General features: G+C 39.5%; 1 protein-coding gene and 1 non-coding gene across 2 annotated transcripts; one reads left to right on the top strand and one right to left on the bottom strand.

The window, feature by feature from the left end:
• Window positions 1-17,091: 17,091 nt before the first annotated feature.
• LOC130953671 (small nucleolar RNA R71) lies at window positions 17,092-17,198 on the bottom strand. Its single transcript, XR_009075833.1, has one exon. It is a non-coding gene; the product is annotated as a small nucleolar RNA R71 (small nucleolar RNA).
• Window positions 17,199-18,517: 1,319 nt separating this feature from the next.
• On the top strand, window positions 18,518-18,988 carry LOC130949809 (uncharacterized). Its single transcript, XM_057878434.1, has one exon. It carries the CDS (start codon window positions 18,518-18,520, stop codon window positions 18,986-18,988), a length of 471 nt encoding a protein of 156 aa, XP_057734417.1.
• Window positions 18,989-23,563: the final 4,575 nt, after the last annotated feature.

Genomic DNA, 23,563 nt, shown 5'->3' with positions numbered 1-23,563 from the left:
TCTGTGAGACTGTAAAGACGAATGGGGTTGATCCTGAAGTCTACAGACTCATGCTTTTCCCTTTTGCTGTAAGAGACAGAGCTAGAGTATGGTTGGATTCACAACCCAAGGATAGCCTGGACTCATGGGATAAGCTGGTCACTGCTTTCTTGGATAAATTCTTTCCTCCTCAAAAGCTGAGCAAGCTGAGAGTGGATGTTCAAACCTTCAAACAAAAAGATGGTGAATCCCTCTATGAAGCTTGGGAAAGATACAAGCAGCTGACCAAAAGATGTCCATCTGACATGTTTTCAGAATGGACCATATTAGATATATTCTATTATGGTCTCTCTGAATTTTCAAAAATGTCATTGGACCATTCTGCAGGTGGATCTATTCATCTGAAGAAAATGCCTGAAGAGGCTCAAGAACTCATTGACATGGTTGCAAACAATCAATTCATGTACACTTCTGAGAGGAATTCCGTGAACAATGGGATACCTCAAAAGAAAGGAGTTCTTGAAATTGATACTCTGAATGCCATATTGGCTCAGAACAAAGTGTTGACTCAACAGGTCAACATGATCTCTCAAAATCTGAATGGATTGCAACATGCATCCAACAGTACTAGAAAGGCAGCTTCTGAAGAAGCTTATGATCCTGAGAACCCTGCCATGGCAGAGGTTAATTACATGGGTGAACCTTATGGAAACACCTATAACTCATCATGGAGAAATCATCCAAATTTCTCATGGAAGGATCAACAAAAACCTCAACAAGGTTTTAACAATGGTGGACGCAACAGGCTGGGCAATAGCAAGCCATATCCATCATCTTCTCAGCAACAGACAGAGAATTCTTAACAAAACACCTCTAATTTAGCCAATGTAGTCTCTGATCTGTCAAAGGCCACTTTCAGTTTCATGAGTGAAACAAGATCCTCCATTAGAAATCTGGAGGCACAAGTGGGCCAGCTGAGTAAGAAAGTCATTGAAACTCCTCCCAGTATTCTCCCAAGCAATACAGAAGAGAATCCAAAAGGAGAGTGCAAAGCCATTGACATAGTCAATATGGCCGAATGCACAAAGGAGGAGGAGGACGAAAATCCTAGTGAGGAAGACCTCCTGGGACGTTCCTCAAGCAAGAAGGAGTTTCCTATTAAGGATCCAAAGGAATCTGAGGCTCATACAGAGACCATAGAGATTCCATTAAATCTCCTTCTGCCATTCATGAGCTCTAAAGACTATTCTTCCTCAGAAGAGGATGAAGATGTAACTGGAGAGCAAGTTGCTCAATATTTAGGAGCTATCATGAAGCTGAATGCCAAGTTATTTGGTAATGAGACTTGGGAAAGTGAACCTCCCTTGCTCATTAATGAACTGGATACTTGGATTCAGAAAATTCTACCTCAAAAGAAACAAGATCCTGGCAAGTTCTTAATACCTTGTACCATAGGCACCATGATCTTTGAAAAAGCTCTGTGTGATCTGGGGTCAGGGGTAAATCTAATGCCACTCTCTGTAATGGAGAAGCTGGGGATCATTGAGGTACAACCTGCCTTGTTCTCATTACAACTGGCAGACAAGTCATTGAGACAAGCTTATGGAATAGTAGAGGACGTGTTAGTAAAGGTTGAAGGCCTTTACATCCCTGCTGATTTCATAATCTTAGACACTAGGAAGGAAGAGGATGATTGCATCATCCTTGGAAGACCTTTCCTAGCCACAGCAGGAGCTGTGATAGATGTCAACAGGGGAGAATTAATCCTTCAATTGAATGGGGACTACCTTGTGTTTAAGGCACATGTCCATCCCTCTGTGACAAAAGAGAGTAAGCATGAAGAACTTCTCTCAGTTCAGAGTCAAGAAGAGCCCACACAGTCAAACTCTAAGTTTGGTGTTGTGAGGCCACAACCAAACTCTAAGTTTGGTGTTAAGACCCCATATCCAAACTCTAAGTTTGGTGTGGACAACTATACAACATTGACCTGATCACCTTGTGGCTCCATGAGAGCCACTGTCAAGCTATTGACATTAAAGAAGCGCTTGTTGGGAGGCAACCCAATTTTATCTAATTTTATTTTATACTATTTTATTGTTATTTTGTGTTTTATTAGGTACATGATCATGAGGAGTCATGAAAAAATCATAAAAATTAAAAACAGAATCAAAAAACAGCAGAAGAAAAAATTTTCACCCTGGAGGATGCACAGGCTGGCGTTCAACGCCAGTAAGATGCATCTGGCTGGCGTTCAACGCCAGAACAGAGCACCATTCTGGCGCTGAACGCCAGAAACAAGCAACATCCTGGCGCTGAACGCTAGGAATGTGCCCAGAGAGGAAAAACTGGCGCTGAACGCCAGTAACAAGCATGAAACTGGCGTTCAACGCCAGAAACATGCTTTACATGGGCGTTGAACGCCCAGAATGTGCACCAATGGGCGTTTAAACGCCAGAATGATGCACGAAGGCATTTTACATGCCTATTTGGTACAGGGATGGAATTCCTTGACACCTCAAGATCTGTGGACCCCACAGGATCACCTCAGGATCTGTGGACCCCACAGGATCCCCACCTAACATATTCCCACCTTACCTTTTAATCCTAATCACACTCTCCTAATCCAAATTCACTCTTCCCCATGTCACACTTCCCAACACCTTTCACCAATCACCTCAATTCCTCTTTCCAATTACCCCATTCACCACTCACATCCACCCACTCTTCCCCATAAACCCCACCTACCTTCAAAATTCAAACCAATTTCCCTCCCATTCCCACCCAAATGGCCGAACTTACCTCCCCCCCTTTCCCTATAAATACCCTTCCATTCTACTTCATTTTCACACAACACATCCCCTTCTTCTTCACCTAAGCCGAACCTACCTCTCTCCCTTTCTACCATATTTTCTTCTTCTTCTTCTTCTCTTCTTTCTTTTATTGCTCGAGGGCGAGCAATATTTTAAGTTTGGTGTGGTAAAAGCATAAGCTTTTTTTTGTTTTTCCATTACCAATGGCACCTAAGGCCGGAGTATCCTCTAGAAAAGGAAAAGGGAAGACAAAAGCTTCCACCTCCGAGTCATGGGAGATGGAAAGATTCATCTCCAAGAGCCATCAAGACCACTTCTATGATGTTGTGGCAAAGAAGAAGGTGATCCCTGAGGTCCCTTTCAAGCTCAAGAAAAATGAGTATCCGGAGATCCGACATGAAGTCCGAAGAAGAGGTTGGGAAGTCTTAACCAACCCCATGCAACAAGTCGGAATCTTAATGGTTCAAGAGTTCTATGCCAATGCATGGATCACTAGGAACCATGACCAAGGTATGAACCCGAGTCCAAAGAATTATCTCACAATGGTTCTGGGGAAATACTTGGATTTTAGTCCGGAAAATGTAAGGTTGGCATTCCACTTGCCTATGATGCAAGGTGATGAACGCCCCTACACTAGAAGGGTCAACTTTGATCAAAGGTTGGACCAAGTCCTTATGGACATTTGTGTGGAAGGAGCACAATGGAAGAGAGACTCCAAAGGCAAGCCAGTCCAATTAAGAAGACTGGACCTCAAGCCTATAGCTAGAGGATGGTTGGAGTTCATTCAACGCTTCATCATTCCTACTAGCAACCGATCTGAAGTTACTGTGGATCGGGCCATCATGATTCATGGCATCATGATTGGAGAGGAAGTAGAAGTTCATGAGGTCATCTCCAATAAAATCTACAAAATAGCCGACAAGCCCTCACCTATGGCACGGCTAGCTTTTCCTCACCTTATTTGCCATCTATGTTACTCAGCTGGAGTTATCATAGAAGGAGATGTCTCCATTGAAGAAGACAAGCCCATCACCAAGAAGAGGATGGAGCAATCAAGGGAAGCCCCTCACGGTCCTCAAGAGATGCATGAGGAAGCTCATCATCAAGAAGTCCCTGAGATGCCTCAAGGGATGCACTTTCCTCCAAACAACTATTGGGAGCAACTCAACACTTCTTTAGAAGGTTTGAGTCATAATGTGGAACAATTAAGGGTGGAACATCATGAGCACTCCATCATTCTCCAAGAAATAAGAGAAGATCAAAGAGCAATGAGGGAGGAGCAACAAAGGCAAGGAAGGGACATAGAAGAGCTAAAGAACATCATTGGTCCTTCAAGAAGAAGACGCCACTAGAGGTGGATTCATTCCTTGTTCTTATTTCTTTATGTTTTCAGTTTTTAGTATTGTGTTTATCTATGTTTTGTGTCTTTATTTCATGATCATTAGTATGTAACCATGCCTTAAAGCTATGAATAAAATCCATTAATCCTTCACCTCTCTTAAATGAAACATGTTTTAATTCAAAAGAACAAGAAGTACATAAATTTCAAAAATAGCTCTTGAATTTAGTTTAATTATTTTGATGTGGTGACAATACTCTTTGTTTTCTGAATGAATGCTTGAACAGTGCATATGTCTTTTGATCTTGTTGTTTATGAATGTTAAAATTGTTGGCTCTTGAAAGAATGATGAACAAAGAGAAATGCTATTGATGATCTGAAAAATCATGAAATTGATTCTTGAAGCAAGAAAAAGTAGAAAAAAAATATATATATATATATAGAAAAAGAAGGAGCAGTAGAAAAAGCCAATAGCCCTTAAAACCAAAAGGCAAGGGTAAAAAGGATCCAAGGCTTTGAGCATCAATGGATAGGAGGGCCCAAGGAAATTAAATCCAGGCCTAAGCGGCTAAATCAAGCTGTCCCTAACCATGTGCTTGTGTCATGAAGGTCCAAGTGAAAAGCTTGAGACTGAGTGGTTAAAGTCGTGATCCAAAGCAAAAGAGTGTGCTTAAGAGCTCTGGACACCACTAACTGGGGACTCTAGCAAAGCTGAGTCACAATCTGAAAAGGTTCACCCAGTTATGTGTCTGTGGCATTTATGTATCTGGTGGTAATACTGGAAAACAAAGTGCTTAGGGCCACGGCCAAGACTCATAAGTAGCTATGTTCAAGAATCAACGTGCTTAACTAGGAAAGTCAATAACACTATCCGAAATTCTAAGTTCCTAGAGAAGCCAATCATTCTAAACTTCAAAGGAAAAAGTGAGATGCCAAAACTGTTCAGAAGCAAAAAGCTACAAGTCCCGCTCATCTAATTATAATTAATATTCATTGATATTCTGGAATTTATAGTATATTCTCTTCTTTTTATCCTATTTGATTTTCAGTTGCTTGGGGACAAGCAACAATTTAAGTTTGGTGTTGTGATGAGCAGATAATTTATACGCTTTTTGGCATTGTTTTTAGGTAGTTTTTAGTAAGTTTAAGCTACTTTTAGGGATGTTTTCATTAGTTTTTATGTTAAATTCACATTTCTGGACTTTACTATGAGTTTGTGTGTTTTTCTGTGATTTCAGGTAAACTCTGACTAAAATTGAGGGATTTGAGCAAAACTCTGAAAAAGGCTGACAAAAGGACTGCTGATGCTGTTGGAATCTGACCTCCCTGCACTCGAAATGGATTTTTCGGAGCTACAAAACTCCAAATAACGCGCTCTCAACGGCGTTGGAAAGTAGACATCCAGGGCTTTCCAGCAATATATAATAGTCCATACTTTATTCGGAAATTGACGACGTAACCTGGCGTTGAACGCCAAGTTCATGCTGCTGTCTGGAGTTAAACGCCAGAAAAACGTCATGATCCGGAGTTGAACGCCCAAAACACGTCATAACTCGGAGTTCAACTCCAAGAGAAGCCTCAGCTCATGGATAGATCAAGCTCAGCCCAAGCATACACCAAGTGGGCCCCGGAAGTGGATTTATGCATCAATTACTTACTCATGTAAACCCTAGGAGCTAGTTTATTATAAATAGAACATTTAACTATTGTATTAGTTGTCTTTTGACCACGTTTCATCTCTGGTCTCAGTTTTGTTTTATTCTTCATCCTAAGAGGCTATTGATCACGTTTTAGGGGGCTGGCCATTCGGCCATGCCTGAACCTTTTACTTATGTATTTTCAACGGTGGAGTTTCTGCACACCATAGATTAAGGGTGTGGAGCTCTGCTGTACCTCAAGTATTAATGCAATTCTATTTTCTTTTATTCAATTCTCTCTTATTCTTATTCCAAGATATTCATTCGCACCCAAGAACATGATGAATGTGATGATTATGTGACGCTCATTATCATTCTCACTTATGAACGCACGTGATTGACAACTACTTCCGTTCTACATGCAACAGAGCTTGAATGTGTATCTCTTAGATTCCCCAACAGAATCTTCGTGGTATAAGCTAGATAGATGGCGGCATTTATGAGGATCCGGAAAGTCTCACCTTGTCTGTGGTATTCCGAGTAGGATCCTGGGAATCCGGAAAGTCTAACCTTGTCTGTGGTATTCCGAGTAGGATTCGGGTAATGAATGACTGTGACGTGCTTCAGACTCGCAAGTGCTGGGCGTTAGTGACAGACGCAAAAGAATCAAGGGATTCTATTCCAGTAGGCGCTGGAACCAACCAGTGATTAGCCGTGCTGTGACAGAGCGCGTGAGCGTAGTTTTCACTGCAAGGATGGGATGTAGCCTTCGGCCAGGTGATGCCTCCAGACGATTAGCCATGCGAGTGACAGCCGCAGAGGACCATTTTCCCGAGAGGATTCAAAGTAGCCATCGTTGAACGGTAAACCCCTATACACAGCTTGCCATGGAAAGGAGAAAGAAGGATTGAGTTGAAGTAGTAGGAAAGTAGGCGTTCTTGAGCCATACAGTATCTCCATATGCTTATCTGAAATTCCCACCAATGAATCTGCATAAGTATCCCTTTTATTATTTCTTTTTATTATTTGATTTTCTAAATTCCATAATTTTATCTACCTAACTGAGATTTACAAGGTGACCATAGCTTGCTTCATACCAACAATCTCTGTGGGATCGACCCTTACTCACGTAAGGTTTATTACTTGGACGACCCAGTACACTTGCTGGTTAGTTGAACGGAGTTGTGTTCACTCGTGCCAATTTCAAATTCCATAATTTTACAATGAGTACAACTTAAAGAATATGGATCACAATTTCGTCCACCAGTTATGACCATTTGAAGAGGTCAGGCTGGACAGCTTAGCAATTTCTTCAACTTCTTGTATTCCTTCCACTTTTGCATGCTTCCTTTCCATCCTCTAAGCCATTCTGCCCTGTAATCGCTGAAATTACTTAACATACATATCAAAGCATCAAATGGTAATAAGAGAGGATTAATATTAGCTAAATTAAGACCAAAGAAGCATGTTTTCAATCATAGCACAAAATCAAGAAGGAGAATGTAAACCCATGCATTTAGTATGAATAAGTGTATGAAAGATTGATAAAATCCACTCAATTAAGCACAAGATAAACCATAAAATTATGGTTTATCAACCTCCCCACACTTAAATATTAGCATGTCCTCATTCTAAGCTCACGAGAAGCTATAAAGGGGTGAAGAGAGTATGCAATGCAACCTATCTATGTGAATGCAACTACATGCAAAATGTTTCTACCTACTTGGTTAAAAGTAAATAATTTCTCCAAGACAAATATGAATCAAATTCCACTAATTCAAATTACACAATAAAAGACAAGTAACTTGTAAGAAGATAGCTCATGAAAGCAGGGAATATAGAATCAAGTATTGAACCCTCACTGGTAGTGTATATCACTCTAGTCTCTCAAGTGTATAGGGTAATTCACTCTACTTTTTTCTAATCATGTTTTCTAAACTTTGTTCTTCATCTAACCAATCAACAAAAATTTAGCATACCAATGCAAACAAAATTTAGCATACCAAGGGTGAGGATGTATATATAAGGCTAAGTGAGCTAACAAAGTGAATCCTTGATTAGTCTAAGATCTCACCTAACATATGCATACTTTATATAATTTAAAATGCTTTACTTAGCTACCCAAATTTTTTTTTTCACTTTTGTATTATATACTCATGTATCAAACTTTATTTTTGAATTTTGTCCCGTGTGCATTTATTCTTTTTGTTTTGCATTTGGGGTAATATTTTTTTTGTATCCCCTCATTTAATTACTTAATTAATTTTTTTATTATCAATGCACATGATAATTTAATTATTTTGATTTCACATGAGCATGCTTCCCAAATTTTCAAATAACTTATTCAATTTAATTATCTATATTTTTTTTTATCATCCCATGGTTCCATAAAATTTCCCACACTTGAATTATACACAATATCTATTTTAAGCTAACCAAGGATTCAACTTGGGATTTTTTATTTTATTTTTCTGCTTAAGGCTAGTAATGTGGTTATGAAATAGAAGAGGGTTAAAAAGGCTCAAGGGGGCTAACAAAGATGGCATAAAAGGTAGGTTTATTTGGGATAAGTGAGCAAAAATACAAATAATGGCCTTAATCATATGCAAGCATGTAAATATACTAAACAATGGACATATAGACTAGAACAAAATCTAGATTGCAGTTATAGAGAAGAAAACACACAAGAATAAAATATTATGGTTAAATAATGTAACCATGCAATTAAGCTCAAATCTCACAGGTTGTGTGTTCTTTGGCTCAAAAACCATATTCCAAATATAACTTCCAAACAAGTTTAACACAAATTTTTCAATTTAACTTAGTGAAATACTATAAAAATTTCTTGAAAAAGAAAATATTACTTCAACCAAGTAGTAACTAAATGCATAAAATCAAACAAACATGCAAATGCAACAATTAACAAATTAACATTGGTGTTGAAAAAAAAAGAAGTAACTAACCCACGGAGATCGGTATCGACCTCCCCACACTTAAAGATTGCACTGTCCTCGGTGCATGCTAAGATGTACAGGTGGATGGGTGGCTCCGTAGCTAGTGCTCTTTTTGTTCCTTTCCTTGCCGGTGGTTTGGGAGTAGCTTTCTCTTTACCTTTCTTGGTGGCCATCCTGAAAAGGGAAAAAGAAAGTAACAGGTAAAGCTAGGGGTTCCAGCAAGGAAGAGAATGGGGAAGGTGATAATCAATGCACATTAAAGAAGAATGACATTAACACATGGTCATGACTATATGTGAAAAGTCATCAATGGAAATATAGCAAGTGCATGTGATGACAGTTAAATGCAAGATGTTTATTGGCATGCTGGCAAAGGCATGAGTAGCATAGATCAAGCATTTAATGTCCAAGTTAGATTACCAAGTCTTCCAAACTAACAATATGCTTGTAATAACAATTATATAAAAATTAATAAAATAGAAAAAGGGTTTTGTGAAAAGCAAGCATTTAGAGTAGTAGATTAAAAGAAACTAAAAATAGTGCACAATACCATATGGGTGTTTTCACAAACACAAAGCATGCATGTTAAATAAGGTATGGAAAGTATTAATTTAAACATGCAAGCAACCCTAAAAAAAATAATATATAATTGTCAAACAATTTTTTAACAATCCATAAGCAAAATAATGACCCAAATAAATTTCCAACACCAATTAAAAGAAAAAGAAAGAAAAAGAAAAAGAGGGGAAAGAAAAGATTTAGATTTGGGGAAGAACACATAAGATAGTTGGCGGTGATTTGGATAAGCTGTGCGGCGCAAGTGACGCAGACGCATGGAGCACGCATTTGCGCGGATGGCGCGATTTGTAAGTGACGCGGATGCGTGGGCGACGCGTACGCGTGATGGGGTTTGTGCTTCCAGCACCATTCCAGCCCCACTCCATCACAACTTGCTGCCAAACACCCGTTACGTCGATTTTACAGGGCCACACGTTCGCGTGGGTGACGCGGACACGGGGGAGGCAATTTCCCACATGACGCGGACGCGTCAGTGACGTGGTCGCGTAGATCAATTTGTGCCAAAGGCACGCCTCCAGCCACGCTTTTGCACGACTCTCTGTAAAATCTCTTTTCTTCCCAACGCACATTTGACGCGGACGCGCCGCGTGCGTGTTTTTTATTTTTATTTTTTTATTTTTTTTTGCAGTATGCAAAATGCAATGCTAATATGAATGTTATACATGATTCCAGGTTCAATAAAAACTCAAAAATAGACTAAAATTAAAACTGAAAAAGGAACGATCATACCATGGTGGGTTGTCTCGCACCTAGCACTTTTAGTTAAAGTCCTTAAGTTGGACATTTGATGAGCTTCCTGTTATGGTAGCTTGTGCTTGTATTCATCCAAAAATCTCCACCATTGTTTGGAATGCCAACAGCCGCCGGGGTCCCAAACAAGGCATATAAAGCCCTTGAGTAAGTTCAAACAGGCTTCAAGGCTCCCGGGGTGTTGAATGTCAGAATAGATTCTAGGATCCCAAACCTTGTTTCTACACCCGTCTTCAAGTGGATCCTGATGATTCCATCCGGGTAGCAAGCAATCTGAATCCTCAGAAGAGCTGTCAAATAACTTCCTAGAATCCTCAAGGGGGCTGCCAAATAACTTCCTAGACCCATTCAACTGAGCTCTACACCAACCTTTACGTTTAAACTTTGAGCGCACAACCATGTTGAACCTTGCTTGACAACTCCAACCACTAACCACCTTTCTCTTACTCTTAATGCCACAAAGAGCTCTAAGTTGACCATCCGACTCCAGTAGCCCATATTCAAGTGGGATAGTAAAGGATAAGGATAGGAATTTTGCCTACTTGAACGTTGTGTTGGACGGTAATGACCTTGGGTGAGGTGTTTCTAATGAATTTGCAAGCCCTACTCCCTTGTGCTCTTCTCTGACAACTTCCACCTCTTTGCAAGCTTTGTTAATATCAACATCTTCCTCTTGGGAGCTTTCTTCCGATTCAATTTCTTCTTCATTGCTCACCAAGGGCATGGGAGGTTGTGCTTCTTCTTCTTCTTTAATTTTCATGTCAAGTCTAATAGGAGAGGATTCAAATGTAGATAAGAATTCATTAATAATTGAATCCATCTCTTGATCATCCCCTTCAAAGTCTTCAACCATGATATACCTTGGAGGTTGTACACCCTCCTCAACATTAAATTCAAACTCCTTAGAAGGGGGCTCTATGACTTGAGTTTCCCATGGAGGTTCCGCATCTCCTAAGTCTTCAACCACTTCTTCCTCTTCAATGACAGGCGTAGCTTCTTCCAATTGTTCCAATACCAAATCGTGCTGCTCACTATCCACCGGAGTGTCTAACTTCTCTTTCCTGCCACGTTCTTCAGTAGATTCTCCACATGAAGCCATGGGGGTTCCTTGAATGTCCGAACGTCGGGAAAGTAATTGATTTATTGCTTGATCCAGTTGGTGAAGGGTTGCATGAAAATTTTCCACTGTTTCTGTGAGATGATCCCTTGATTCTTGTTGCGCTCGGCTTTCATAAGTAGAATCATAGTGCTCTTGGATTGATGGATATGGGGATGGTGTATATTGAGGTGGTGGGTCTTGGGGGTAATTGGGGTGGAATTGGGGTGGTTCTATATATGGTTCATACGGTGCATAAGGTGGTTGGTATGGTGGATTTGGGTTGGAGTCATATGGAGGTGAATGGTGGAAAGGGGCTTGTGAGTATGGTGGTCCAAAATCATGTTGAGGAGGGGGTTCATAGGCATATGGTGGTGGTTGTTGATAATCAAAAGAGTGCTCACCATAGTCATTACCTTGATATGCATCACATATTGGTTGTTGATAGTCCATTGGAGGTGGTTGTTGCCATGAAGGTTGATCAAATCCTTGTGGCTCCTCCTATTTTTGATTGTTGCAACCATGGTGCATGTTGTCATTATAATCTCCTCTTCCTGCAACATAATTATAACCAGACTCATAGCCAAAGGGGTGAGAGTTCATAGTAGTAGGAAAAATAAAAACAAAAACTAACAAAAAGAAAATATTTTGAAAAAGATATGATTTTTGAAAAAAGATAAGATAAGATTTTGAAAAAGATATGATTTTTGAAAAAGATTTGAATTTTGAAATTTAAAACTAAGATAAGATAAGATAAAAATTTTAAAATAAAAATCTGAATTTTTTTTTGAAAAATATTTACAATAATCAATAATAAGGCACACGTTTGCAATTCTCCGGCAACGACGCAATTTTGAAGAACGAAACTCTATCGCGATCTAGAATTTTTACAAATAAATTTCCGTTGTAAGTATAGTTTCTAGACCGACAAGAATTCTTTTCTTACAAAAGTTTTGGTTGTCATAAGTAACAAACCCCTTTGAAATTGATAACCGAAGTATTTAAACCTCGGGTCGTCTTCTCAAGGAATTGCAGGGAAGTATGATTTATTATTGGTTATGCAAAGGTATATTTCCGGGTTTTGAAAAGGTTTGAACAAATAATTTAATTGATAAGAAAAATAAATTAAGGAAAAACTACCAAAAGTATCCATGAAGTTTACGAACGCCGACAAAAGTACCCATAAACTAAGGAAATTAATGATGTACCCATGGAAAATGGGTTTCGTATGACAAAAGTATCCAAATCCTAATTTTTTTTGTTAATTTTTTAATAAAATTTCTAAACTACCCTCACTCTCAACTTCAACTCACTTTTTCAACCTTCCATAACCCAACTAGTACCTTTAAAATCTTTGTCATGGAGTCCAAAACTACTCCTATAATAGACCAGGCCAAAATCAATGGTGGTGGTGGTGGTAGAGGACTTCGACCGATTCCTAATAGAAAAATTTAGTATAGTGAGTTCTTTTCCATTTTTTCGCCAATCCCTTCACACAAAGAAAGCCCTCAAATTAAGAAAAAAAAGGAAAAAACAAATAAAACGATTAAAATATGTTCTTTTATGATCCTTTTTCTGATTCTTCATCGGTATTGATTGATTCTTTTGTTAATCTCGGCTCTGCAATCCTTTCTTGCGTTATTATCCAAAATTTCCACCATAAAAGGTTCATTTCATCTGTTGTGGGAGTAGTTTGGACTCCATGGCAAGTTTTAAAGGAGCATGTTGAGTTATGCAAGATTAAAAAAGTGAGTTGAGGTTGAAGGTGGGGATAGTTTGGAAATTTTATTAAGAAAATCAACAAAAAATTAGGGTTTGGATACTTTTGTCATACGGAACTTATCTTCATGGGTACATCGTTAATTTCCGTAGTTTATGGGTACTTTTGTCAGCGTTTGTAAATTTCACGGGTACTTTTGGTAGTTTTTCCATAAATTAATAATTAGAAAATATCTTGGCAAGGTATGAAAACTGGAAGTCCTATCCTAGTTATCCTTATCAATGGTGATGAAAATTATATTTTTGCTCCCACTAAGTCAACCTCTAACTATAAAGGTCAGTCAAGTGGACAAATAAATTCAACTCCTAAAGTCCTAGTCAACTCCTGAGGAAAGACTAGAGTTATAGGAATCTAAATAAATCAGCAAAGATATCAATTATCAATTACGATGAGTTTGACAACTCAAGAGTTACCAATTAATCAACCAGAACCAAGAATGTAGAAAGCTAAATAAAAATCATATATCTAAAAATACATCAAATTGCATTAGTTAAGAAAATCCTAAAATGAAAGGTTCATAAGCCAATTTGGCAAACTAAAATAAAATAATAGAATGAATAAAAGTAGAAGAGAAATTGAAGTAAAGGAACATTGAACCTGTGATAAAGAAGAAATAAATCCTAATCCTAACAGAAATCCTAATCCTAAATCCTAAGAGAGAGGAGACAGCCTCTCTCTCTAAAAACTACATCTAAATTATGAAAAGTAAATTATGAATCCTCCCCCTTCATTTCTCCACTTTGCAGCCTTTAATTTGTGTTTTCTGGGCTTGAAACTGGGCCGAAAATAGCCCAGAAATCGCTGGAGATGAAATCTGTCATGCTGATTTTCGTCACTGTGACGCGTCCGCGTGCAGCACACGTTCGCGTCACCTAGCTGTACGGCCACTGTGGCAAATTATATATCAAATCAAAGCCCCGAATGTTAGCTTTCCAACGCAACTGAAACCGCATCATTTGGACTTCTGTAGCTCAAGTTATGACCGTTTGAATGCGAAGAGGTCAGGCTAGACAGCTTAGCAATTTTTTCAACTTCTTGTATTCCTTCCACTTTTGCATGCTTCCTTTCCATCCTCTAAGCCATTCTGCCCTGTAATCCCTGAAATCAGTTAACACACATATTAAGGCATCAAATGGTAATAAGAGAGGATTAATATTAGCTAAATTAAGACCAAAGAAGCATGTTTTCAATCATAGCACAAAATCAGGAAGGAGAATTTAAACCCATGCATTTAGTATGAATAAGTGTATGAAAGATTGATAAAATCCACTCAATTAAGCACAAGATAAACCATAAAATAGTGGTTTATCACAGTGACAGCGCATTTGGACCATTTTCATTGAGAGGACGGGAGGTAGCCATTGACGCCGATGAAACCCGAACATACAGCTTGCCATGGAAAAGAGTATGAAGGATTGGATGAAGGCAATAGGAAAGCAGAGATTCAAAAGGAGCAAAGCATCTCCATACACTTATCTGAAATTCTCTCCAATGAATTACATAAGTATCTCTATCTTTATTTTCTGTTTATTTATCTTTTTACTTATTAAAACTCCATAACCCATTTTAATTCGCCTGACTGAGATTTACAAGGTGATGCCACTTGAGCAATTGGGCGTGGCATGCCAGATCACTAATCCAGAAAGAAAAGAATAACTGGGCGTGCCACTTAGTGTCGAAGGTGTGGCACGCCAGCTTGAAACCAACACTTGGGCATGCCATTTGGGGCTCTAGGCGTGGCACGCCATGCTTGAAGGAGCAACACCAACATGGGCATGCCACTTGAACACCAAGTTGTGGCATGCCAGTTCAAGTTTCCAGAAGAGGAGCTGAAGGTCCAACATTTGGGCGTGTCACTTGGTGTTGAAGACATGGCACACCAGCTCTAAAGCAACACTTGGGCGTGCTACTTGGGTTTCTGGCGTGGCTTGCCAATGCCGAAGAAGGCTTAGCATCAATCTTGGGCATGCCACGTGGAATCGAAGGCGTGGCACGCCAATACCATCACTCAAAGGATAAGTAGACTGGGCGTGCTAGTTGAAGTTTAAGGCATGGCACACCAGGGCTAGAAGACCATGGGCGTGCCACTTGAATGCTGGGCGTGGCACGCCAGCTACTAGAACCAAGAACCATACATGGGCGTGGCACGCCACCTACTAGGCGTGGCACGCCAGTAATGTTTTCCTAAGAAGAACACGAAGCACACAATGGGCGTGGCACACTCGCTACCAGAAAAGGGAAATGAAGTACACAATGGGCGTGGAATGCCAAACCCTGGGCGTGCCATGCCAATTCAAATCTCTATAGCAGAAGAGCAAGAAGGAAAGCCTGGGCATGCCACTTGGGCTCGAAGGCGTGGCATGCCAAGGTAGCCAAGTGTTTAAGAAGACCTGGGCGTGCCACTTGGGTTCGAAGGCGTGGTACGCTAGGAAGGTTGATGCAAGGGGCGTGCCACTTGAGGGGCTGGGCATGGCGTGAGTAGCTATAAGTAGCTAAATTCCCTCTCATTGGGAGAGGGAGCTCTGTTGTACTTGATAGATTAATGATAGTAAATTTCTTCTTCTCTTCATCTTCTCTTTGATTTTTTAGAAGGAATTTCATTCTTTATCTTAGTGTTCAATCATCTTGGGAAAGAGGTTAAATGCAAAATGGGTTTCATGGGAACCTTGGAAAAGGAAACATGAAACCATGCTTGAAATCCCTTCTCATACCTAAGTAGAATATGGGGTTTTGGGATTGGATATAGTGACATCTAATCCAACCATTATTTGGATCTATGATGATGCGTGGTATAATCAGGGACCAATCATATATCTCTTCATAAGCAATTAGACCAAGGAATTCACTGATTATCAAGATTTGAGAGATTGAGTTACCAAGGGATTGGGACTTAATCAATCATGATTGCCAAGCGGTCAATGAGTTGCATGATTGAAGATGAGATGAGCTGGATTTAATCCAAAGAGATCAACATCTCCTAATCCCAATGAATTTCCCCTATTCTTATCTTCCATATTCTTTATCGCTTTCTTTTACATTCTGCTAAATCCACATTCCAATTTACATTACAGTCATTTACTTTATAGCACTTTACGTTCTTGCCATTTACTCTTTTGCATTTTACTGCTTCTCTTTACATTTGAGTCATTTACAATTCTGCTCATTTAAAATTCTGCAACCACAATCTATATTGCTTAGCTTGACTAATTCACCCATTGATCAAAATTGCTCAAATTTACCAATCTCTGTGGATACGATATTTTTGGTGCGCTTGCCAAAAGAACGGATTCATCATTTTTATATGGGGATTGAATTTCGGTCATCAAGTTTTATAGTGATGTTGCTGGGGATTGGTTTGAATTTGACAATGATTAAATTAATGGGTAGCTAGATTAAACAAATTTTAATTTCCCTGTTAATTCCTTTAATTTCAATCCCTTATTTTCCTCTTTTTCATTTGATTAATTTAGTTGTTCATTGTCTATATTTCCATTTTTCTTACTGCTCTATTAATTGTTTGATTAATTGCACCAACCAAACTAACTATAAGTCCTCACAAGAGTGATCCCTTCACTTGTCATCAGCTTGCTGTTTGTTGAATGTATGATAAGTAGAAGAGGAGAAACTTCATCCTTTTTTGATAGTGAACCTGAGAGGACCTTCCTTAGATTAAGGAGCGAAGCAAGATGCAAAGGAATAGTTGGAGAGGAAGTAGTGGAGGAAGATTTGGGAGTTACTTTGGAAGAAGAAGTGCATAACCATGTTTGAGAAGATGCTAGCAATCATGTTGGGCAAGAAAGGAGAGTTCTAGGCTCTTACATCAACCTAAACCCAGGAAACTGTGGAAGCAGCATTCTAAAGCCAATAGTTCATGCTAACAACTTTGAGTTGAAGCCTCAACTCATCACACTTGTCCAGAAAAATTGCTCATTTAGAGGGAGTGCCCAAGAAGACCTCAACCAACATCTGACCATATTCTTGAGGATTTGTGACACTGTAAAGTCAAACGGTATACATCCTGACACCTACAAACTCCTTTTGTTTCCCTTTTCTATCAGAGATAAGGCATCAAAATGGTTGGAAGCATTTTCTAAGGAGAGCTTGATAACTTGGCATGATATTGTGAACAAATTCTTAGCAAGATTCTACCCTCCACAAAGAGTCAATAGATTTAGAACTGAGGTGCAAACCTTTAGACAACAAGATGGTGAAACACTTTATAAGGCATGGGAGAGGTTTAAAGACTTGACAAGGAAGTGCCCTCCGGATATGTTCAACGAATGGGTACAACTCCATATCTTTTATGAAGGGCTGTCATATAAAGCAAAGAAAGCTGTAGACCACTCCTCAGGAGGCTCGCTCAACAAAAAGAAGACAATCGAGGAGGCCATAGATGTCATAGAAACTGTTGTTGACAATGAGTATTTCTATGCTTCAGATAGAACTAAAAAAAGAGGAGTGTTAGAGCTCAATTCCATGGATGCTTTGTTAGCACAGAACAAGATGATTGTAGCTCAATTAGCGGCCCTAACAAAGAAGATGGAAAAGAACCAAGTCTCAGCTGTCGAAGCTCAAGCACCTTCACAAGAAGAAGATAACCCAGAAGTTGAATGTGAATGGGAGCAGGCTAACTATGTGAATAATCCTTTTAAACCACCATATGATCCCAATGCCAAGACATACAACCCAGGTTGGAAGAATCACCCAAATTTTGGGTGGGGAAACCAACAAAACCACAACCAAGATCACAAACCATACTAATCTAATCAATACAACAACCACAACCCTAACCATCAATTAGGCAACAACAGACGCTACCACAATTCACAAAATACACCCTACCACAACTCACAAAATGCATCATACCACTCCACCCAACAACCACACAACAACCACCCTGAAGACACATTGTCCTCAACCATGCAACCATGAGATATCAGCAGCAATTTTGCAAAATTAGAGGCTAACATAACACAACTGACAGCACAACTAACAGGGTTCGTCTCCACTGCTTTGAAGAAACAAATGCAGGCGGATAAAAAGATAGATGCAAACGAAGAGGAGTTCAGATCCAACATAAGGAACCAAGGGGTAGCAATCTCAAAACTGGAAGCACAACTAAGAAGCTTGTCTAAACAAAAACCAATGCCTACACATACATTCCCTAGTGGTACCATGGTCAACCCAAGAGGAAAATGCAATGCCATCACACTAAGGAGTGGAAAGATTGTGGAGGAAGCATTCCCAAGTCAAAACAACCAAGAAGAAGAAGCTGCAAATGAACCTAAAACTAAGAAGGAAGAAGAGACTACTGTACCATCCTCACCAAAGCAAGTCCTAAAGCCTTATGTGCCAAAAGCACCCTATCTGCAAAGGCTGAGGAAGGATGGGAAGGACAGCTAGTTTTCTAGATTTCTAAAAATCTTTAAGAAGCTCCAAATCAACATACCCTTTGCCGAGGCATTGAAGCAAATGCCACTCTATGCTAAGTTTTTAAAGGAGCTCATAACAAGGAAAAAATTGGGGTGAAAAGGAAACCATAGTTCTCACAGAGGAATGTAGTGATATCATACAGAAGAAGCTTCCCTAGAAGATGAAAGATCCTGGGAGCTTTCAAATCTCCTGCATCATAGGGGATATCAACATTGAAAAAGCATTATGTGATCTAGGAGCTAGCATAAACCTCATGTCCTTGGCCATGATGAAAAGGATGAGGATTGAAGAGGCCAAGCCAACAAGAATGGCACTTCAATTGGCTGATAGAACATTCAAGTTTCCTTATGGGGTGGTAGAAGATTTGTTAGTGAAAGTGGGGGAGTTTATCTTTCCAGCTAATTTTGTTGTGCTTGGTATGGAGGAAGAGGCCAACACATTAATCATCCTAGGAAGGCCATTCCTAGCTACTGCTGGAGCTATAATTGATGTTCAAAAAGGAGAGTTATTCTTGAGATTGCATGAAGAGAAGATGGTTTTCAATGTCTTCAAATCAATGAGTTACCCAAGGAGTCCATGCATGGTGGACACAATGGAAAAGATAGTTCAAGGAGTTCTGGAGGAAGAATAATGTGAAGAAGCTATGGTGCTAGAGCAACAGGCATCAGGTGGGGAACTACCACAAGAAACCATGGAAAATTCAATCATGTTAAACCACACAAGAAACAAGGAAGTGGAAGCACCAAAACTAGAATTGAAAACCCTGCCTCCAAGCTTGAAGTATGCTTACTTAGGTGACAAGAACACATACCCAGTAATCACCAATTTAAGCTTGAGTGAGGGACAAGAAGAGAAACTTATCCATGTGCTGAAGCAACACAAAGATGCCATAGGATGGACACTCGCAGATCTGAAGGGGATCAGTCTTTCAATGTGTATGCAGAAAATCCTCCTGGAGGAAGATGCCAAGCCTTCAAGATAGCAACAAAGAAGGCTAAACCTAAAAATAAATGAAGTAGTCCAAAAAGAAGTGTTGAAGTTGTGGCAAGTAGGGGTGATCTACCCAATCTCAGACAGCCCTTGGGTAAGCACAGTGCAAGTAGTCCTTAAGAAAGGAGGGATCACTGTTGTACTAAATGAAAGAAATGAATTGATACTAACAATAACAGTTACTGGCTGGCCATGTGCATAGATTATGGGAAGCTTAATGAAGCCACCAGGAAGGATCACTTCCCCCTACCTTTCATGGACCAGATGCTGGAAAGACTTGCGGGACATGAGTACTACTGCTTCTTGGATGGTTACTTTGGCAACAATCAGATTGTAGTAGACCCCAAAGACCAAGAGAAGACTTCCTTTACTTGTCCTTATCGCCCTTTGGATTGTGCAATGCACCTGCAACATTCCAAAGGTGCATGCTCTCCATATTTTCTGACATGATTGAAAGATTTATTGAAGTGTTTGATGAGCGGATAATTTGTACCCTTTTTGGCATTATTTTTAGTATGTTTTTAGTATCTTTTAGTTAGTTTTTATTATATTTTTATTAGTTTTTAGTTAAAATTTACTTTTCTGGACTTTACCATGAGTTTGTGTGTTTTTCTGTGATTTCAGGTATTTTCTGGCTTAAATTGAGGGATCTGAGCAAAAATCTGATCCAGAGACTGAAAAGGACTGCAGATGTTGTTGGATTCTGACCTCCCTGCACTCGAAGTGGATTTTCTGGAGCTACAGAAGCCCAATTGGCGCGCTCTCAACGGCGTTGGAAAGTAGACATCCTGGGCTTTCCAGCAATATATGATAGTCCATACTTTGCCCAAGATTTGATGGCCCAAACCGGCGTTCAAAGTCACCTACAGAAATTCCAGCGTTAAACGCCGGAACTGGCACCTAAATGGGAGTTAAACGCCCAAACTGGCACCAAAGCTGGCGTTTAACTCCAAGAGGAGTCTCTACACGAAAATGCTTCATTTGCTCAGCCCAAGCACACACCAAGTGGGCCCGGAAGTGGATTTTTATGTCATTTACTCATCTATGTACACCTTAGGCTACTAGTTCTCTATATATAGGACCTTTTACTATTGTATTAGAGAGCTTTTGATCATGTTTTTATGATTGAACTCACTTTGGGAGGCTGGCCATTCGGCCATGCCTAGACCTTGTTCTTATGTATTTTCAACGGTGGAGTTTCTACACACCATAGATTAAGGTGTGGAGCTCTGCTGTACCTCGAGTATTAATGCAATTACTGTTGTTCTTCTATTCAATTCCGCTTGTTCTTTGTCCAAGATATCACTTGTTCTTCAACATGATGAATGTGATGATCCGTGACACTCATCATCATTCTCACTTATGAACAAAGTGACTGACAACCACTCTTGTTCTACAAGCATACGAGGCTTAGTGAATATCTCTTGGATTCCTGATACACGATGCATGGTTGATCGCCTGACAACCGAGTGCTCGCCTGACAAACGAGCCAGCCATTCCGTGAGATCAGAGTCTTCGTGGTATAGGCAAGAACTGATGGCGGCATTCAAGAGAATCTGGAAGGTCTAACCTTGTCTGTGGTATTCTGAGTAGGATTCAATGATTGAATGACTGTGACGTGCTTCAAACTCCTAGCAGGCGGGGCGTTAGTGACAGACGCAAAAGGATCGATGGATTTTATTCCGGCCTGACCGAGAACCGACAGCTGATTACCCATGCTGTGACAGAGCATAGGCGACGTTTTCACTGAGAGGATGGGAGGTAGCCACTGACAACGGTGAAACCCTTGCATAAGCTTGCCATGGAAAGGAGTAAGAAGGATTGGATGAAGACAGTAGGAAAGCAGAGAGACGGAAGGGAAGGCATCTTCATACGCTTATCTGAAGCTCTCACCAATGATATACATAAGTATCTCTATCTTTATCTTTATGTTTTATTCATCATCTATACCCATTTGAGTCTGCCTGACTAAGATTTACAAGGTGACCATAGCTTGCTTCATACCAACAATCTCCATGGGATCGACCCTTACTCGCGTAAGGTTTATTACTTGGACGACCCAGTGCACTTGCTGGTTAGTTGTGCGAAGTTGTGTTTATGCCATGGTATTGAGCACCAAGTCTTTGGAGCCATTACCGGGGATTGTTTTGTGTAAAAGTAGTGATCACAATTTCGTGCACCAAGTTTTTGGCGCCGTTGCCGGGGATTGTTCTTGTGTATGGACAACTGACGGTTCATCTTGTTGCTTAGATTAGGTATTTTTTTTTTCGAAATTCTTGAAGATGAATTCTAGAGTTTCATGATGATTTGTTGAAATCTGGCTGGCTGAGAAGCCATGTCTAATCTTATTGGACCGAGGTTTCAACTGATCATCACAATAACTTGTTGATTTCCATCAATCTTGCTATTGGAGCAATGATCTGCTAAGGCTTGGCTGGCCATTGGCCATGTCTAGTGTTTTGGACCGAAGCTTTCTTTGAAAGCTTGGCTGGCTGTGAAGCCATGTCTAATTCCTGGACCGGAGTCTTAGACTAGCATTGCAATGATTCCTGGAAATTCAAATTGAGAATTCTGAAACCTTTATTTTCTATTTTTCACATAATTTTCGAAAAAAAGCACAAAAAAATTTTCAAAATCATAAAAACCAAAAATATTTTATGTTTCTGTTTGAGTCTAGTGTCTAATCTTAAGTTTGGTGTTTTGCATGCCTTGTTTATTTGATCTTGGTTCTATTTTCAAATCAATAGTACAGGGGACTGAAGATTCAGAACATGCAGCAGAGGAATTACACAGAAAAACTGGGCGTTCAAAACGCCCAGTGAAGAAGGACAGACTGGCGTTTAAACGCCAGCCAGGGTACCTGGTTGGGCGTTTAACGCCCAAAAAGGTAGCATTTTGGGCGTTTAACGCCCAAAAAGGTAGCATTTTGGGCGTTAAACGCCAGAATGGATACCATTCTGGGCGTTTAACGCCAGGATGGCACAAGGGGGAGGATTTTGTTTTCAAAATCAATTTTTTTCAAGTTTTCAAAGTTTTTCAAAATCAAATCTTTTTCAAATCAAATCTTTTCAATCAAATGTTTTCAAAATCAATTTCTTTCTTTTTTTAAAGATACTTACTAACAATTAATGATTTGATTGAACATTTCAAGTATGTTGCCTTTTCTGTTGAGGAAGGTTTAATGTTTGAATCATATCTTTTCTTGTTAGGCAAGTCATTAATTTTTAAAATCAAATCTTTTTAAAATTGTTTTTAAATCATATCTTTTCAATCACATCTTTTTTTTAAAAAAAAAGCATAACTTTTCAATCATATCTTTTTAATCACATCTTTTTCAAAATAAGTTTTCAATCAAATCTTTTTAATTTCTAATTTCAAAATCTTTTTCAAAAATCACTTTACTTCTTTCCCACTTTTGTTTTCGAAAAACAATTAGTGTTTTTCAAAATGTTTTCAAAATCTTTTACTTAATTTTCGAAAACTCTCTTCCCCTCTTCCCACATCCTTCTATTTATGGAGTATAACTCCTTCTTAATGCACAATTCGAACTCTACCTAATCAAGTTCGAATTCTTCTACCTCTTCCTTCTAATTTTCTTGTTCTCTGACACCTCAAGGAATCTCTATACTGTGACATAGAGGATTCCATATTTTCTTGTTCTCTTCTCTTTCATATGAGCAGGAACAAAGACAAAGGCATTCTTGTTGAAGCTGACCCTGAACCTGAAAGGACCTTGAAGCGAAAGCTAAGAGAAGCTAAGGCACAACTCTCTGCTGAGGACCTGACTGAATTCTTCAAGGAAGAAGAAACCATGGCAGCCGAAAATAACAACAATGCCAACAATGCAAGGAAGGTGCTGGGTGACTTTACTGCACCTACTCCCGACTTCTATCGGAGAAGCATCTCTATCCCTGCCATTAGAGCAAACAACTTTGAGCTTAAGCCTCAATTAGTTTCTCTAATGCAACAGAATTGTAAGTTCCATGGACTTCCATTGGAAGATCCTCATCAGTTCTTGGCTGAATTCTTGCAAATCTGTGACACTGTCAAGACCAATGGGGTAGACCCTGAGGTCTACAGACTTATGCTATTCCCTTTTGCTGTAAGAGACAGAGCTAGAATATGGTTGGACTCTCAACCTAAAGAAAGCCTGGACTCTTGGGAAAAGCTAGTCAATGCCTTCTTGGCAAAGTTCTTTCCACCTCAAAAATTGAGT

This window comes from Arachis stenosperma, chromosome 9 (assembly GCF_014773155.1).
Source record: "Arachis stenosperma cultivar V10309 chromosome 9, arast.V10309.gnm1.PFL2, whole genome shotgun sequence".
NCBI classification, from domain to species: domain Eukaryota; kingdom Viridiplantae; phylum Streptophyta; class Magnoliopsida; order Fabales; family Fabaceae; genus Arachis; species Arachis stenosperma.
This window is presented reverse-complemented; position numbering and strand designations above follow the sequence as displayed.

What these genes read in the sequence shown, in the direction of transcription:
- LOC130949809 (XM_057878434.1), top strand. Translation starts at nt 18,518, where the DNA reads ATGAAAGATCCTGGGAGCTTTCAAATCTCCTGCATCATAGGGGATATC.